The sequence below is a fragment of the Wasmannia auropunctata genome, unplaced genomic scaffold (genome assembly GCF_000956235.1).
Source record: "Wasmannia auropunctata unplaced genomic scaffold, wasmannia.A_1.0 LD335898.1, whole genome shotgun sequence".
In the NCBI taxonomy this organism is placed as follows: Eukaryota; Metazoa; Arthropoda; class Insecta; order Hymenoptera; family Formicidae; genus Wasmannia; species Wasmannia auropunctata.
In genome coordinates, this window is record NW_012026992.1 from 400,628 (window position 1) to 419,806 (window position 19,179).

The 19,179-nt window shown below is 40.9% G+C and overlaps 2 protein-coding genes across 14 annotated transcripts; both read right to left on the reverse strand.

The window, feature by feature from the left end:
- Positions 1–1,117: 1,117 nt before the first annotated feature.
- Positions 1,118–6,873, reverse strand: LOC105455566 (metal-response element-binding transcription factor 2). 9 transcript variants are annotated; one of them, XM_011698980.1, is made up of 10 exons: positions 6,768–6,873; positions 5,216–5,358; positions 4,929–5,138; positions 4,615–4,806; positions 4,262–4,434; positions 3,782–3,977; positions 3,299–3,540; positions 2,996–3,196; positions 2,589–2,835; positions 1,118–2,409 (listed from the first exon to the last, which is right to left on the reverse strand). In XM_011698980.1, the coding sequence occupies exons 2-10, from the start codon at positions 5,342–5,344 to the stop codon at positions 1,486–1,488; spliced, it is 2,514 nt and encodes an 837-aa protein (XP_011697282.1). In that variant the 5' UTR covers positions 5,345–5,358; positions 6,768–6,873; the 3' UTR covers positions 1,118–1,485. The 9 variants fall into 9 exon arrangements, with proteins under 9 accessions (XP_011697282.1, XP_011697283.1, XP_011697281.1 ...); XM_011698981.1 differs by lacking the exon at positions 6,768–6,873 and adding an exon at positions 5,881–6,245; XM_011698979.1 differs by lacking the exon at positions 6,768–6,873 and adding an exon at positions 5,623–6,245.
- Positions 6,874–10,433: 3,560 nt separating this feature from the next.
- LOC105455567 (leucine-rich repeat-containing protein 57) lies at positions 10,434–13,844 on the reverse strand. Of its 5 annotated transcripts, none has more exons than XM_011698986.1 (2): positions 13,761–13,844; positions 10,434–12,717 (listed from the first exon to the last, which is right to left on the reverse strand). In XM_011698986.1, exon 2 carries the CDS (start codon positions 12,658–12,660, stop codon positions 11,944–11,946), a length of 717 nt encoding a protein of 238 aa, XP_011697288.1. In that variant the 5' UTR covers positions 12,661–12,717; positions 13,761–13,844; the 3' UTR covers positions 10,434–11,943. The 5 variants fall into 5 exon arrangements, with proteins under 5 accessions (XP_011697288.1, XP_011697289.1, XP_011697291.1 ...); XM_011698987.1 differs by lacking the exon at positions 13,761–13,844 and adding an exon at positions 13,458–13,530; XM_011698989.1 differs by lacking the exon at positions 13,761–13,844 and adding an exon at positions 13,453–13,465.
- Between the last annotated feature and the right edge of the window lie 5,335 nt (positions 13,845–19,179).

Sequence of the window (19,179 nt, forward strand, 5' to 3'; positions counted from 1 at the left end):
TATTGTAAGACAATTTGCGACACTGTTACATTTACCGACTACTATATCTAACTGTGTTACAGTAACGGTTTAGATACCAACCTATGTTTATGTACAGTCGTAATTTAGCTTCAAGTTGTTTAATGCATAAAGATCGTTTCGTTTTTCTTTTTATACAGTGCGTAACTACACAATAATGAGCTCACGTACTTGTGTGCCTGTTAACACAGTTTTTCAGTAGTCCATATTTACGATATATTACTTTTTGCACAGATAACTTGGCCAATTACTTACGTATTCAGTGCGCCGTTCGTTTAATTTCAAATAGTACGAAAAACAGGTGTGCCGTTTTTTTTCTCTTAGTCTTGTATAATGAGCAATGCTGAAATCGGTATCTTCATCGTCTCAAGTACATTGATTTAAGTTTTATTACGTATGAAAAGTATTACAATTTACGTTTCTTTCGTGCGAGATCGTATGCGTGCAAATTGATTCGCGAAAATGTAAAAATTAAGTTCGTTTCAAATTCGTTTCTTCAGAAATTTTGATTTACGTCATATTGTCGTCTACCGAAGGGGCAATGTGAAACGTGACCTCAAGACAATGAAGTTACAGAAGGCGATGATTATTTCTACGAGTGTATTGAAAAATAACCTTTGCGCAGGATGTCTGCTTTGTTTTACTCTTTCACATTTCACTAACCACCAACACATTTGCTAGTACGTTAGTACAAGTAAGAGGAACAAGTGTCTGGTTCTCAATTCACTTTCTGTTGTCATATTCATGGTTTAGCCAAGTGATACTTAGAGAAGACGATTGGCCAATCTTTCTGCGACGAATGTAAATCACACGGGATTTTCTTTTCGCGTGGCTTACACCGTCAATACTTACGCAAATATACTATGCTACACTATTTACATTTGATAAGCAATACATCCGATTGTTCTTGCAAACGTTCTTTTTCAAGCAGGCATATATTTCGGTATGTGTATCCATTTCGTTATGTAGATGTATGTATATGAACGGATAAGGTGTACGCGTCGAGAATCAATGTGGATCGTATACCTTTCTTTTTGTGTGTTTAAAAATATAGATAAAAGTAGAAAAAAAAATCGTCGTTTAATATAATTTGACACACTATTCGGCAAATCAGTTTTATTTTAAATGCTGCGACGAAATTCATTGTCTAACAATTTAATGTCTATTGAGCGTAACAAAAATCTCTTGCACGATTCAGATTGATAATTCAACGAAATGCGAAATGTACGTTTACAAGAACATTCACATATTCTACGCCGATAAATACATACATTCTTAATGAAATGTACGTAACAAGTGGCAGTGCATGTAACGCAAAACAATCGATCACAATTATTTTGCTGTAAAAGCAAATCGAGAGAATTGATTATCAAGTTGCCGATGAGGTTGATCGCCATCGTACGCTTGATCTCAACTTAAAATTTGTATACGATTGCAATATATTCGTAGTAAGCGGATTATTTACCGTTAAGTATTGAGTCCCTCCCATTCGATGAGGTATTGTGTCTGACCGTTTGGCCCTATCCTCTTCGCTTTGAGGATGAACTTTTCACCAGCAGCTATTCTGTTAGCTGCACCGAAGTAAATATTCACCGATGATTTCAGATCATCCAGAGATATGTCGGGCGCACTTTGCTTCACAGGCGAACACTTTGGAGATGAAGACATACTGCCCTTCCGTTGCGGCTGCGGATCGGGGGGAGGTAATTTATCATTACTTTGCCGCTGTCTCAACCTCCTACCATTTAAGGCGTAATCCACACAATTCCCAATTTGACTACTTGCACTGCTCGAGGCACCATTAAATGAACTTCTTAAATTCCTGGCAAATTCACTTTTAACTTCGTTATTACGAGCCGGTAGAATAGCCGCTGTCTTGCTAGCGGTAGGCTGAAATTGCTGCTGGACTTGCGGTTGGGCGGGCGGACGTCCCCGTCGATGTTGCCGTCTACGTTTCACCTGCCCGTTTCTGTCAACGATAATATCCTTCTCTGATAACTGTCTCTTGGCTGGACGTACCACTGGCGGTTGCGAGATCACGGGCGTCAGTGGCAGAGGCAAGGTGATGGGACACTGGTTGTAAGGTAACGGCGTACTCGTGTTTGCTTGATTAAGGCTGCAAGGCGTGCCCGCTAGATCGCTGAATGGATTGTTCTTTCCCTCGAAATCTTTGGGTGGCGGAATAAAAGAATCGAGAGTTCCTCTTGAACTGGTCTCGTCCCCACTTGTGTCCGCAGGCGTCGAGGGTGGCAGGGGATGCATCAGATCCACGGAACTAGGCACAGACAGCTCGGATATACCTGATGTTGCAGCCGGTGGCGTTGGTGGTCCAGAAACGGAGGTTGGAGGTGTTGGTGGTAAATCGGATGCTTCCGAGCTCTGTGGTTTGCTCTGCATTGATGGAAACGAAAAAATGACATTATTTATCTTGCATATAACAAGGCGCAGTGCATTCCGCGTAGTAAAACATGTGATACGATAGCCAATCTTTTATTTTGCTTCAAGGCAGATAATGAAGTTGTATGACTATCGTATTATTTTTTCACATACATTTTCATATACAATCTTACCTTCCTTTCCTTTACTTTGGCAATTCTTCTAGCATTCTTCAATAATATCCTTGCTTTTCTGCATGTTGCTTCTCGTTCGTCTAGCGATCTATCCTTGGAACTATCTGCTTTCTCTCTTTTCTTCTGTTTACGTAGTATTCTTGATCGTGAACTGTTTAATTGTAATAGACGACGAAGTCTTTTTTGTACACTCAACTTAGGAAATGGGAATGATTTTTTTACAAAACCGCCGCCTATATTGCAATATCTGGAAAAATAATTTCAATTGTCTAATAAAAGATTTTAAAATGTGTTAAAATAACGTTTTACATTTTGAATATACATAAAGACAATAATAAAATTGGTTAAATTTAGTCTTAAAAAACAATTTAATAAATCATAAATAAATATGTGTAAAATTAATATACCTATTTCTTAAAGATTCTATTGACTGACTGGATTCTGTTAATGGAGGTGGACTTGGACACGAACTTTGTTCTGCTTCCGAATTTTGATAAATTGTACCTCGCATTACCATATGTGTAGGACTCACAGATATTTCTACATTCTCTGCCACCCTTTGCTTTAACGCAATTAATTGTCTTGTACTTTCCGGCAAACTCACCGGACTAAAATAATTAAGTTATATATATTACACAAATATTAATGTGTGTATATTAACAATAACAATTTTATATTATACGTCTACGATTGTATCATGTCATACTAACCCTGTTGGTGGAGGAAGATATTGCAGTCTTTTATTACCAGCCCAACATCTACGTAACACAGAATCGTCTATCTCGCCAGACATTGGAAAATTGATAAACGGAGAAGGTGGTGGCAGTCTGGTACGGAGGCCCCATATTGTAGTACGTTTCTTTATTTCTTTACCACACTTGAACCTGTTTCTATTGTTTGTCAATACTGTCAATATTGTTTGCCTGCGTACTTCAACACTGGCTTCTTTAATCTGAAAGTATGTATACACCCAATATTATATTATCATATACGATAATAAAATACATTATATAACATTATACAATTTAGATATTTTAATTATATTTTATGGTAATGTTACATGATGTAATGTTTATGTATATTATACATCATTATACATCAATATTACATCATGTAAATTATCGTAAAATATCATAATTAAAATATATAAATTAGAATGTTTTGGATAGTATTCTAATGCTGAAGATTCCTACCCGTGGTGGAAGTTGTAAGGTCAACCAGTTGTCATTTGCGTAAGGTATGATAACAGTGTCCAAATCGTAATACTTTTTAGCGTTATAAACAGTCAGATTGTACAACATCAGGTGCACCAAATCCACCCATTTCATTTCTAAACGCCGAACAAATTCTTTCCCATGATTGCACATTGAACAAACAAATACATAAAATCTGTAAGAGAATTATTAATGATTTAATTACATGAAATATATGAAGAAAATTTATACAGGGCAACATGTGACTGTGAGAGCAATCGATTCGTAGTCAGCGAGTTCTCTCATGTATACTTCAATTTTATAAAAAATTAGGTGAGAAATTGAAGGTGAATAAAAGTGTGAAATGAGTAATAACGCGCGTATTATGAATCCATATTTCAATAAAAACAATTTGTGAAACTATTCAAGTCTATATTGAAATTAATTAATTAAATTGAATCTTTGCCATCTTTTACTTACCTATCACCACTGTACAAAGGATAAGTTAAGCACCTGATGCACTTTTCATGAAACCACTGTTTACAACGACCGCATTGTAACATCTGTGCATACCATTCACCGTTAAGCCCACAGTAACAATAAATTTGCTCAGCGTTCACTCTGTGATGATGATCCCAATTTAACATGTCAGGCTGAAATTATAATGAAAATATATCTTATGTGTACAGTTCTTATTTTCAGAAATTTAACACACATTCTCATATATATATATATATATATATATATATATATATAGAGAGAGAGAGAGAGAGAGAGAGAATATAATTATAAAAATTAAATATAATAATATACATAATATACTTAAATCTTACATCATATGGCAATTTTGTCATGTCATCTGGTGGTGGTTGAGGTTGGTCCCTACCGCTGCAAACTTTTCTGATGCTTGCTTTAACCATAGAATTTTTTGGCTCGCAAGAATCACGCATACGTGGCTGGCTATCTGTGCATCTCTTACATATCCAGTTAATATCTTTACCTGGCTCTGGTTTTGGTATTTCAGGCTGCAAATGTATACATTTTTCATAAAAAGCATAATCTAAATCTCTTCCATCAGTTATTAATTAACAGGCCAACTTATGTATTTCTCTAATCTCAAATATCAAGTAGGTTTCCTGATGCATACCCAGCATACCTGATGACACATTTGATGGTAGCCACGGCCACATTTGTCGCAAACAACAATGTCATTGTCAGTCTTAGGCTGAGATTTCTTGCAAAGAACACACATAACATCCGAGTCTGGCATAGCCAATTTTGTCAGCTCCCTAAACAACGACCAGGAAGATGTGTTGTCCAGAAATTTGACAAGACATCTTTCCCTCGCCAAGTCCACCTACGTAGAGATAAATTCAATGTTATTACGTTGCTGCCGTTAAACACTTAAAGCCAAAGGAAAGTATAGGTTCATACCTCGACAACTGTACCAAGGTAATATTTGCCATCTCTGTGTTGAAGAACATCGTCTCCATGAGAGAAACCGACCCGCTGTTCCCTTGTGGTACTATCCGGCGCTGCCAGACTTTCCTCGGGTTCTGACATTTTCTACCCTGTTTCTAAATCACAAACACAGCCGTAATAATCAAGAATAACAACTGCTAATAAACAAATTAAACTTGATAAACTTGATATAACTGCAACAAAATAAATTAACTGCAGCACTTCTTGTGTAAATAAATACATCTTTGCAAGATGTATCTTTAACCTCTGTTATGAATGACTGTTGATAAACAAGAGAGAAAGAGAGAACACACGCAAAAAATTGAAGGGCTAATCAATGGGCTAATCCACAAAGCCGAATATGTGATATTGATGAAAACCGGTGTATTTTTCTGCTTTACAGTTCCTTCCGTTCTTGTAAAATGTTAACCCATTGTTAACCCTTTAATTATTATTAAACTTATCACGACTTTATTTCCCTTTCTTTCCAAATCTGCTTCAACAAGTTAATCATATCAATGCAGTTAGCAGTAGTAATGAGAAATTTATTCGTGACTTTCTTCTGTCACGCTGCGATAAAACAAAAAAGAGGACGAAAACAAATGTAATCTTGATTATTGCTCGTTATACATGCTAACCTATACATCAGGCTAAAATCCTAAATATACGGTTGTTAAAATCGCGCGTAAACAAACGAATACTCGCGCAAATCTGCGATCGGAGAGAATGTAATTAATTACGGAGGCGACACGCGATTCGGTTCGGAGCATCGCCGACGACGCTTCGGACGAACTTAACCAACGAGCCTCGCGCGTCCCCGTCCGAAGGAGCGAGGAAAATCGCGATTCGCCATGCCGTTTCATCGCCCACCTGCCAACGACGAGTATGAACGTTACACAATCCGATGGGACGGGAACGCGGTCGCCGCGACCATATGATCGGCATCTCATTAAAAAAAGAAAAAAAAACAGTCCGGCGCACTCACTCTCGCCGCCGAAGGAGAGAGCGCCGCGACGCTGGCTCGACGGTGCCGTTCGCGTGGTGCCAACGCTCGCGGATGCCAGGGAACCCCGCGTCGCGGCGAGTCGCGTCCTCTTCGTTCCGCGCGGGGATGCGTCGCGCTTCTCCACGCGAGCGATCCCCCGCGTCGTCGGGCCGCGATCAATCCGACAAGAGGACGACGCGGAGGACGGATAGGAACAGGGAGAAAGAACGAGGAAGAGAGAGACAGAGAGAGAGAGAGAAAAGGCAAGAAGAAAAGAGGGAGAGAGAGAGAGGAGCAGAAGGACCATCAACCCTCAGGGGCCCGATCGACTTCTGGCACCCGGGGAGGGCGGTGACTCGCGGCGGGATCTTCGCGAGACGACGGTTCCGGGAGCGCGGCTCGCCGCGCGCGTCCTGGGCGTCGCGGCGTCGTAAATAAACCCGCGGCGCGGCCGGGCCGGCCCGGCAAGTCGCGCGATCGTGTCGGCTCGGGTCGAGTCGGCGCGGATCCGGCCCGCGTTCGGCGGTCCTCCCGTCGTACCTCAGCGTCTCGGCCGTGGAATCACGCGCTGCTACGTGCGGGCCTCATCGTCCTCCGACTCCGGTCAGGCATCCGACAACATACAACCATGGGGGGGCCCCGCCACGGTCGGCTCGCTCACGCTCGGTTCACGTTTCACGCTCGCCTCGCTCGCTCGCTCGCTCGCTCGCTCGGCGCACTCGCGGCGACACGACGGCGGCAAAAGCCTGGCCCCGCTGCCTCCGTATCGCGCTGCCGCGCCGATCACGACGACGCCCCGGGCACCCACGTAGGCCGGCTGCACGATCACGACACGCCCTCAGTTATCGGCATCACCGCGGCGAGCTCGGCGCACGTTCATTGTGTCCCATGGAAATTCGAACGAGCACCGTCCGCCATGTTCGGGGAAACACTTGCTGGTCTACTACGCGGATCAAACGCGCCACCACACCACCGCGAGACGACACCGCGAAACGCCTAGGGACGTAGCGAGGCCTCGCCGATGCCCTTCGGGATACGTCGGGGCGAAGCACCGTTCGTTCGTTTATCCTTATAATATCCTTATGGATCGATCGCATTTTGATGCCTAAAATTCGAAACTTGTTCTTTGTGTAATAATATTAATGCCATTTTTTTATTCCGTTTGTTTGTAATAACCATTGAAATTTTAGCTTTTTTTTTACACAAATATATTGTATATTTACATAATACATAACACATTAATTGTAATATGTTGCAAGAAATTATTTTTGTACATGGAAACTTCGGAATATCATCAACGTCTGACCCAGATTCGATGTCGACCTCTTATTTTTAAACACTGATATCCATGCTAAAACTCATACCGTTCGAAATATATTGCATGTGCAAATTATGTTCTTTTTACATACTTTTTAAAAATATGTATAACTATTTGAGATCACAAAAGGGAATAATTTCAAAAATTTATGTGCGTTTTATTTTTTAAAGACAATAATTATTCCTCTTTAATTTAAAAGAAGTAAATTAAGTTTTACAAGTATTACAATAATGGACAATCCATTATGATAAAAATTAACAACAATCATCGCCTCGTGTTAAGTTAATATTTCATTTGTCACACGACAAATTTTTTTAATGTATTGATTGGCTGTAGAAGAAAGAAGTTTACGAGTCTCCAGAAATTCTGTGTCCAATCAATATACTTGAAAAATTTGTCAAAAATATTAGCTCCTTAGAAATGACATTCAGTTTGGAGTAGTTTGGAACGTGGCTCTCGATTCAAATGGCCGACAGTGGTCACCATTTGGGCCTTCTGTTGCGGTACAGACATAACATAAACAATCGATATTTCGGTCGTTGAAGCGTTCGAAGTAGCGTGACAAATACGAGCGGTCGGAATTACTATTTAAGAAACGATCGTCCCCGCCGATTGCGTCGCCCTCGTGTCGCCCGAACATCTCAAACGCTCGAGCAGTACGCCTTCCACAACAATGCACTCTTATCCATATCGTGGAGTTGCAAAATTGCTCGATGCGATTTTCCACGGCAGCCTCTCGCTTGCCGATCATCGGTTTAAGAGTATCGGTCGACAGACGTCGATCGAAACGTTGTCGGCAGGGAGAACCTTAAATACGTCTCGTTAAAAACTTTAGAAACTTAAATCCACGAGTCTCGTCTATGCATTTCCTAGATTATATTAAAGTCTAATGCCCTGTCTACTGTAAATTTTCTACTGGCAGAACGCCAGCATATAACTGAATTTGCTAAAATGTGATGGCAGATTGATTGCAGATAGGGCATATTCTCTGTCATTCTCGGCTCCTAACAAAATACATATGTTTAATGCGAATATATAAATTGATATAAATTTGCCGTTTTTCTGTATGAATTTGTTTACAAATTGCTTTAGCAGTCACGTTCGTGACGTTAATAATCTTCACGGTATCACCTATCGCGAAGATTATTAAAGAAATCTCGACATCGCGGGACTTTTTTAAAAACTTTGTACGTAAAATAATGCTCTCCAAATTATGAGTGTTATATTTCTTTTCTTCTCTAATAACACATACCCGCCTTTATATTATTTTATTGTTGGAGTTCACTTGCGAATTGATTTGAGGCGATTGGATACCGAACGTGTTTCAAAATCGGCTATACTCACGTGTTTTGGCGAACAGAGAACCTTTGCAGCCTGCGAAGTTGCGATATAAAACTTTATTTTGAACTTCACTCGACGCATTCGGCTTTCAAAATTCTTTCAACACATTTCTCCACTTTAATCGTTTCTATTTATTTGCGTTAAATGGAGGCTTTTGTAATTTTTTTTATCTTTGACCATGAAGATGTTGTTTCATTAATATAATAATACACAAAAATTGAAAATTACTAAACATATAATTGTACCTCGTTTTAACAAGCCCCTCCGGAATATTATACTAAAGTTTTAAAATCAAATTTAGCGTTGTTTTTGAGATTTTCTTAAAAATAAGGAGCTTACTTAACATTCGTTAATTCAATAAAGTTATTGACACGTCTACAATTATAACTTCTGATTTTAAATCGATGGTTGACATGGAATAAGAAATGGTATAAAAATAAATACACGATTTATTTTCTTTGTAACTTTTACAAAGAAATAAAATTACGTACAATTATACAAAATCTCTTCAATAGAAGTGCGCAGAAATAGATCATAAATTATAGGTATAAGTAATTCGAAAAATGTTCGGAATATGTGTTCCTAAGTGCGATAAATATTTAATTGGTAACTTAGTAGATTTCATCGATTTAAACAGAATTAAAAGCATGGAGAGTCCTCGATTTATAAAATTTTGTTAACAAGTTTTAAACGAGTAAACACACGCGCGTGAACTCATCGCGTTTCTTCTCACGCTCTAGCACTTTGATACAGTTAATTATGGAAAGTTAAAGGGGCTAAAAGGAAAGTGTATTTTAAGTGGAAGGGATTCGTTCTCGCTCAATGGATGGCTGCTGCGCGAATTAATTTCGACGAAAGCAAAATTTCATAAAACGAGGCCTCGGTAAAACCTATGTAAAGCCCATCGTGAATTTTTGATCGGACGACACGGTAAATAAGAGTGACAAAGGGTATATAGGGTGTATCAAAATTTTAATAAAGTTTTCCCCGTGTGTCACATCGTCGTCTTAATGAGAATTCTTCGTGATACCTTTAATATTGCAATAGGCAGCAAAAGGCGCCCTTTACGGCTGTTATTTCTAAAATACATAAATTATAGACGCGAAGTCTGTTAATAAAATACAATTTACACCCATATTGTGAAATATATGACACGAGTCCTTTTTAATAAAGGTTGAAAAGAAAAATAGTATGCAATTGTGATATTAAATGTAGAAGTAATAAAATTAAGAGAAGTAATAAAATTAATTTCTCATCGTATTGTGCTTTTCATTATCTTGCTATTACTATTCGTTTTAATATTTCACGCAAAAAAACGCAGGTAAATATACAATCGTTAAAAAAAATTCAAATAATTGACAACTAAATTCGTATATCGTACGTATACCAAATTAATTGAAGAAAAAAAAAAACGTTACGACGGTGCTATTAGATGTCGCGAAATTGCGAGATTTCAACGAAAAAGTGTGTGAGCGCAATTGCATAATATTTCACGTTAAGCGGAATAAATAATATAATATATATTCGAGGTAATAAATATGGAAATGTCGATTTCAACGCAGGATTTCATTGATAATATGTCTTTCGTCCTGCGCAATTTGTAACTTCAAGAATTCTTATAATCGTTAGCTTGGTCGAAGGTTAATACGCAGTTGAACCGTAGAAAGGTTCAACGATCTTATTATTTCCACAACCGTGCGAATGCGACACGGTATATACGTTTGTATCCGTATAAAAAGGTTATACAATTATTAACAATCGACTTTCGTCATACCGCGATTTACTATGCAATTCAATATGCATCAGAGGAAAATTTGTATCGTTCGCAAAACATATTTCTTTAAAAATTTTTTTCATGTAAAAATTGTGTTATTCGTAATTTATGTAATCAAGTTAAAAAAAAAAAAAAAAAAAAAGTTTAACAGCGTTGCATCGCCGTTAATTTAACTTTCCGTACTTCCATTTTCCTTTTTAATTTCAAAATTGAATTTATTATTAATTTTTGGCAGGAATGATCATAACGCGCATTTTTTCGATTAGGTTGAGAGTCCGACGTTTGTCTCGATTTATCAATAAATACTTTAAATGCTATATCAACTTATTTTGAACAATTTCGCAAAATTAAAAAGACATTTAAATTTATCTACCAAAATCGCTAGATTTTCAAGGAAATATCATTTAAATATATCCGAAACAAAAATATAGGTTGCCGTTTTGCCAAAATAATTGCTATTTTCACAAAATGTAATTTTCATATTGATTTATGATCAATCAAATTTTCATTCTATAAGACAAGATTTTTTACTTAACAAAGATGAAAAATATTTTAATGCGCAATATGTATACAGTTCTTGTAAATGTCATAAATAACATAATATCATTCCATGATTATTACTCTGACAAATAATACGTATATACACAAGATGTATTAATAAGAAACGGAACATTTCTTTTAGACATTTTGTGTATTAGAATATTTTAAAGCGTGTATATTCGTACGTATAGACTTATTCGTATTCAGACTTATGTCAAACAACAAAATAACATCTCTCAATAAAATAATAGATAATTATTTACATATGTTATTCCCTTCACTAATCGAATATCAATGATTTAATGTTTTGATAATTAATGTTTATCGAGAAAAAGATCAATGTGTGTATTTCCCGATTACTTCACGATTATTTATAGATATAAACGCGTAGATACAAACAGTTTAGATTCGATTAGAGATGCTGCTAATGATTTATCTCACAAAAAAATTTGATTTACAACCACGTAAGAAAGAAAACATTTCCAAATTGTAGACTTTTATAAATCTTATATAAATTGAAAAATACTCTCAATATTTTAAACATCTCTATGCCAGCTGTTTACTTTTAAATCGATGACGCGAAGGTGTCAAAATACGTTCAAGTAATTCAATCTTTTTCCCTTCGACGCTATCCATTCAACATGTTTGGTAACTTCAATATAGACTTATAGACCTACCGAACAATTTCATACGTATAATACATACAAACAATCTTTTCCGACATAAAACTATCCTTTAGAAGTTTAGAACATCTTCTTCTTGACCGCCGTGTAGCGTTCCATGTACTTGTCGTAACCATCCAGGTCCGCGAACTGCTTCATCTCAAAGAGATTCCCTTCGAGCGCCAGCACCGAGACCTTGGAGTCCTTGAGGAGCCCGAGCGGCACCGAGCTCAGCTGCAGGCAGTTCTCCTCCAACCGCAGCGTCTTCAGTCGCGGGCACTCCGCCAGCTTCTCGGAGATGGTGGCGATTTGATTCTGATTGAGATTGAGCTCGATCACGTGGAGGCCGGCGGCGGCGTCCGGCACGATCGTGAGCCGATTCCTGGAGAGATCCAGGACGTCCAGGTGCCGGAGGCCGCAGAACATCAGCGGGAAGTCGGAGATCTGATTGTCGGACAAATTGACCTGCTTCAAGTGGCTCAGATTCGCCAGCGACGACGGGATCGATCGGATCTGATTCGCGGCGCAGTTGAGGCCCTCGAGCTTCTCGAGCGCGCCCAGGGTGCCGGGCAGAGCGGTCAGCCGGTTGTGGCTGAAGTTGAGCTGCCTCAGCAGCGTGAAGTCGCCGATCTCGTTCGGCAGGGTCGCGAAATTGTTCTCGGACAGGTCCAGGGTGCGCAGCGTCGGCGCCAAGTCGTGGAGCTTCCGCGAGAACTTGTCCAGCTTGCACTGCGACAACTTGAGGGTGGCAGTCTTCTCCGCGGTCTCGTAGTGCCTCTTCACGGCGGAGTTGCCCATGTTGCCTCAGCGCCAACGGTGTCCTCGCGAGCGATCAATCGTTGCGGACCTTTCCCCCTATGAACGAGAGCGTCGTGAAAAAAGAAAATTGACTGTATATCCGAGCTACCGTGATCGTATATCGAGTGCCGCTTTTGAAGCAGAGTTTTGATCGCAGTGCGTTGTCCGGCCGAGGCGGCAATCTTTTATCGTAAATTCGGGTAAGAACTGCGCTCGGATTGTTTTCGAAGTAAATACGATCTCAATTCTTATTATTTTTTTATATATATATGATACTCAAAGATATTTACATCAGGTGCGTGAAAAACGAGAAAGGATCGCGCTGTATCTGCATATGTATAGTTCGAAATATTCCGCGAGATGCGCGAATTTCGACGGTCGCAACGCAAAACCTTATCGATGTAGGGGGGAGGGGGGGGAACCCGCGAAGCGCGAAACCGTCGTCGACTGTACCACCGTCACCGCGGGGGGTGACTTTTGCGCGGCGCTGTACCGGTGCGCGCGCTCGCGCTACGGTGGAACTGTGTTCACTCCGTCCGACGATCGAGATTTCCGTGATCGGCGAAACCGCCTCCGTAGGCTCCGTACCGTCGGAGGGGGACCGACTGCAACGTGTCTCTCGCCGCACACGGCGCGGCACACACAAGAAGCGACGCACGTCGCGCTCCCGTTCTCGCGCCTCGCCCGCGGACACGCGAAGACGCGGTGAGAATCACACACACACACACGGTGGCCGCCTCCCCGTCCGTCGGCCCGTTACCGGCGTCCGCGTTGCGCGAGGTACATACATACACAGGACAGGAGGAGCGAAATATTGCCATCACGCGACTGAGAGTCCGCGTCCGCCATATTGACGGGAGTCCATCCGGGTTCGCGTCCTCGCCGTCCGATGGCGCGGGCGGCGCGCTCACGAGCGCGCGCGCGCGCGCGCACGCACCCGCTCGCCCGAAAAATGGCCGACAAACGAAGATGTAGCGATGCGCGTCGGGTTTACAACAGACTGAAAACGCCGCGGCAGCCACGAGTGTGTAGTACACGATGCGGCGGTGCGCGGACGTGGTGAGATAGTGAGATCGACGTCACCGCGGCGAACGACGTACCGGGTTAACGATGGCCTCCACGCCGAAGACGGAGAAGCACGCAGGTAAGATAACCGCACTACTCTCTCGTTGATGCGATAACTGGGTGAGGGGGGGGGGCGAGCGAGCGAGCGAGCGAGCGAGCGAGAGGGAACGAGCGCGCGCGGGCGTGAGAGATAGAGAGAGTGAGAGAGAAGGAGAGAACGAAAAAAGAGAGAGCGAGAGAGAGAGGAAGACGGAAGAGAGGGCGCGTACGCGACAGGCGTGCGAGACCGCGCGACGTTCCTGCCTTCTCTCGCGGGGAGATCCTTCCTGATAAGAAAAAATTAAAAAAATAAACAATAAAACGGTCGCGATCGTACCCACTTGACGTCGATCTCGCTTATCGGCAGCATCCACCCGCCGGGTGTCTCAAACTGGGCCGACTCGGTCGAAAGCCGTGTGTTTAATGCAATCGGGTGGCGTTAACCCGACGACGACGCTATACCGGATGCGAAATGTCAAAAGCATATGCGTACCGTATGCCCTGCATTGTGCACGCCTGATTTTTCTCCCGTTTCTCCGCGAGGAACGGCATGCCCGGGGGGTATATCCGTCGATCTTCCTCTATACAGTCGCGTTTTACTCCAAGAAATCCGACGTATTTACGATAATGACAGACCTGTCGAAGAAAAGAGAAAAAAAGAACGCGATCGGTTCGCTTCACTCACGAGGAATTCTCTTTCTCTCTCTCTCTTTCTCTCCTTCGCAATCGTTTCCGCTCGCATGCTCGACTTCGAGAAACGAGACGCGTCAGTAATCTTGATTCGTCGGTTCCTATGATAATTTACGCCTCATGATTTCGTGTTCCTTCCCAATTAGTCACAGCTCCACAGCCGGAGTCGAGTATACACCGATAGCTTGGGTCAATCCATTCTAAACAGACGACGCTGTTTTCTAGGGAGGAAAAAAAGAGACGATATTTAGTCAGGAATAAATCGACCGAAGTTATATCAACAGCTTGAGTTAATTCATTTCAAGCAGATGATTCAATATTATTTTCTGCGACGAGAGGAAAGAGACGATGTTTAGATAGAAATAGATTAGCCTGAGAGCTAGAGAGAAATTATTCAGTCCAATCAAGTATATAAATTGTGCACAGTCGTGACAATCGACAGACGAAGTAAACGAGCGATTTTCTTTGAAAGAATTAAATTCACACGATTTGATCTTGAACGTGATACTTTAGAGAGATATATTTACGCAAGTAAGTAGATCTCTTTTTGTGAGAACGCTCTGTTTTTCCAAGGGGCGCGATCCAGCTGTTTTCGCGAGCTGGTGAGCATGTCTTTATTTGCGAAGTTGCAAAGCGCGCAAAATGCGTTGAGAATTAGAGGAGCCAATCCAGATATCTAAATGCGACACGCTGTACAATTTCTTATGTTCGAGAAACTTTTAATGAACAACTAAATTTCTTTGTTTTTATTTATTACGCTAATTATCGTACAGCTTAATGTGTGATCGACAAAGAGTGTGTCGTGTTGACCTCACTTGATCCTGGAGACAGCTTCAGGAGGAATTGAAATAAAGTAACAGACCGGGAGACTAAACGCCAATTTTTAAATGTCTTATTTTCGGTTTCAAGACCGTTTCCTCTTTTTCTCGCGGAGCATTTTTCAGCGATGGAATTATATGGAGGCGGTAATAGCGCGAGCCAAAGTGGAGTGTGTCAATAAACTTTGCGCGTGTCCAGGCACAGACCCCGGGATCGTGATTCGAACAGCTGGCCGTGTCACGAGCCTTCCGTCCCACAATTCGCCCCTTCCGAACAAAGACCTATCCCACCCTGTGCCCCTGTCCCTGGCCTGTGACCGAGAACGACTATATTTTTCGTGGCGATTACGCGAGTCCTTTCTCCCTCTCCTTTCGCCCTCGTTTGGCTGCCCTCTTTCACGGGGTATCCACGTACACGCCCCTCTCCGTGCATTTCTCACTTTTTATCGGCGCAATTTCCTCCTTGCACACGACGGTTCTTTTGACTTCAAGAACGTCGACTCGTTTTTTTTTTTTCAAAATCGCCACGCGTTTTTCGCTATCCAGACATTAAGACGAAGTTTAGATTCCCGCGCGGGATTCGAAAAAAAAAAACGCGATTATTTGGATATCATAGGAAAAAGTAGAGTAAAACTAGCTCGTTACTTATTATTTTTTATTTTTTATTAGCTACGTAGAAAAATGATTGATTAATTGATATATTTGATTGATATATGAATGAAACGAATATCAATGATGTTGTGAATGATTGATATGAGACGTAAAAATCGTTGAGGTTCACAAATAAAGATTGTGGCAGCTAACAGAGGATAATTATATTTTAGACGAAATCAATTGGTAATTTAATATAATTTTTAATTCCTTCAGTGGGATAATTTTTTTAAGGAAGGAAATGTCTATTTTAGATTTTTACATAGCTGGATATTTTAATACTTTCAATATGCAATAGGTGAATGTACATGTATAAGCTCTCTGTTGAGTACATATTTAACGTACCTACACAGCGTATATGCTATTGTAAAAATTGCGCATTGTACTTCTATTTTAGATGATTCGTCAATATTGTCAATATTTCAGCCTGGCGCGATATTTCATTCTTGTGTCTTTAAAACATTTTTTTTCTCCGTTACATCTCCGTTATATCATCCGTACGAATGCCGAAAGGTAAAATATTGGAAAAAAAAAACGCCCATACGTTTTTTCATATCGCGCGGTACAAGTTCGTGTGTCGCGTACAAAATCACAGAATTTCTAGAAGCGGATAAATGCCGGGATCTATTGGGCGGATCAGATTTTGATAATACTCAATGTAACAGGTGTTATAGCCTTATCAGAGCTGATATACGTTCGACCTCGAAGGGATATATGACAGCCGGACACAGAGGAGGCACTTAGGTAAGGGTAGTTCGATCAATTTGTCGGGTAAAACTAACATCAATTAACCCTATGCATTATCTGCTTCACGTAATTGCGTTTAATTCGAGTCGATCCGTCGGCGGCCGCTGCAATCGTAACGCGTTTGCCGGTGCGGACGTTGCTTTTTTTTTTTTTTCGTTTATTATCCTCCAACATTTTCTCTCCTGAATGAATTAGTTCGCGTTTAATTGCCCCGAGCGCAACGCGGAAGCATTATTCCGTATTTCAAGATTTTCGGAGTTTTAATCGATTTTTCAAATACGGCGTAAATTCCATTTCCAGAAATGGCTCTCTTTCTTTCTCGATGGAAAAAAAATATCGGACATATTTTCATCGCTCGCGGCCGTAGCGATTGTCGAATATGTTTCGCCTGAAATCTCGTTTGGAAACGATAATATCTCTCTCTCTCTCTTTGAAATAGGAATACTATATATTACATTGTGATTTTATTGGCCAGTGCCACAACAAGTGAGATCAATAGTAAATCTGCCATAGCCGCGACGTATAAACCTCCTCCTGAATGGCGGACTCATTAAATTTCCAACTAGGAGAGGATTTAGATACAGTCGCATTGAAATAATTCTATAGTGGCAAGTGTACCGTGTTGTGTGCGGGGAAAACGCATGACGACGCTGCCGCGATGCCACTGAATGCCGTCGGCGGTACCTCGTCCCCGAGATTCGAGTAATCTTACGGGAGAGAGGCGGAGTGGATACGGAGCGCGAGGGGGTGGGGGGGGGGGTGGAATGGCAAAGCGGAAGGTGGAAGCGCGAGATCGGGATCTCGTCGGATCCACTTCATCTCGCCGGGATCCCTTCGTCTCTGTTTCGTTACCATTGTGCCCATTATGGCCTTTGTACGCGGCTGCTTTAGCCGCGTCGCTGCCTAATCCGCTGCGCTAGACTCCTCTCATCTTCGTTACTGCAGCGACTGCGGCGCCAAGCAAGCTTCCGCTAATATCCGCTGCTAAAAGCACTCGCGCGTGCTCGCAAAGTAAAAATTCCCGAAATTTGCACGCCTCTCGCTTCCACAGATGAAAGATAATCCTTGTCTGCCGGATCTAACGAATCGTTTATATAAATGCGTGACGAACCTTTCTACGTACGATGAAAACGGTAACGTGCGACTCGCGTATCTTCATAATTGTCCGTAAGACAAGCGTAATGATTTCGAAGCGTGCATAATGAGTGGTTAATTGCATGTATTAAAAGATGTTGCGAGTACGGTAATAATGAATACCGTCTCCGGGTAATAATTTATGAGCGTTTGCTGAAAATTGCTCAACAAATGGAAAAAGAATTTGCCCGGGGCAATTGTTAAAATAATTTTCATAAATTTTTTTTAACCATAAAAGAATATTGAAATGGTTATGCAATTATACGTGAAGATCTGGCTTTAGATTTGGCATGGATTTTTCGCGAGTGTTTATGTATGTACAGCAACAAATGAGTTTGAGTTTTAGTTATTTTGCTGTCTATTTTAATTTTAATACGGAATTTCGTAAATATATTTTATGTATAGCTTACTGCGAAACAGAGATACGCAAAATTTAGTGTACATAACATATAAAGAAACGTTTTCAAACATTTAAACAGTAGCGTAGCTGTAATTAACGTGGCATGCGGTGGAACATGCTTTCCTCGATGGACTCCATTACCGCAATTACATTACGTGCTCTATAAATTTTCATTAGTACGACGCGATATCAAAAGAGTACAAGGAATGCTTGAAGATTGACGGAAATGTCCATTCGATCTTCCGCTTCCTCGCAACTACCGACAGTACTTACCGATTGTACTTAAAAATTATCACTAATTCGCATGCAAAATACGATCCGTTGCTGCTGCGATATATTTTATGGCTCTCCATGAAATATCTTCGATCTACATTTTGAAAAGGAAAGTTCTTTTACCACTTGAGTTTCACGAGACAGACATTATATAAATCCCGTTAAGATCTCCAATTTACAGGAAGTTTAAAAGCTATGACGGACAAGTGTTCATAAAATCGAAAAATACAATTTCCATAAAGTAGATGTTAATTAAATAATATGCATGTTAATCGCTTCTCGGTCTATAAAAAACATTCTATATATATTCCTTGCACTTTCCTTTTTCCTAATTTAATAAGCGGAGTTAAGCCTTTCTCTAGAAGAGATTATTTTAAATACAATTATTCAGTATTGCGAAAAATATAATGAGCACAAGCTGCGGAATAAGTGAAACGAGAAAGGAGATATTTTCCGTTGAGGTACAAGACGCTTTTTAATCTTTCCATTTTCTGTAATTCGACGATAAACTCTTCGCTGCCAGTGAAACTTATCGAAGTCCACGCGAAGTGTCAGGATCGCAAAAATGGGCCTTTAAAAAGGACCGTCATTACGCTCATTCTTGCAGGGCCGATCGCGGCCGCCTCGCAATATTTCGATTTCATTCTGCGAACGACTATGCTACGCAATATTTCTGCGGCACACACGTGATTTAGCGCCTTT

What these genes read in the sequence shown, in the direction of transcription:
- LOC105455566 (XM_011698980.1), bottom strand. Translation starts at nt 5,344, where the DNA reads ATGTCAGAACCCGAGGAAAGTCTGGCAGCGCCGGATAGTACCACAAGG. An exon ending in ACCTTGGTACAGTTGTCGAG is followed by an intron (nt 5,139 to 5,215) that starts GTATGAACCTAT and finishes ATCTCTACGTAG; the next exon opens with GTGGACTTGGCGAGGGAAAG. An exon ending in CCTTTGTACAGTGGTGATAG is followed by an intron (nt 3,978 to 4,261) that starts GTAAGTAAAAGA and finishes ATTCTCTTACAG; the next exon opens with ATTTTATGTATTTGTTTGTT.
- LOC105455567 (XM_011698986.1), bottom strand. Translation starts at nt 12,660, where the DNA reads ATGGGCAACTCCGCCGTGAAGAGGCACTACGAGACCGCGGAGAAGACT.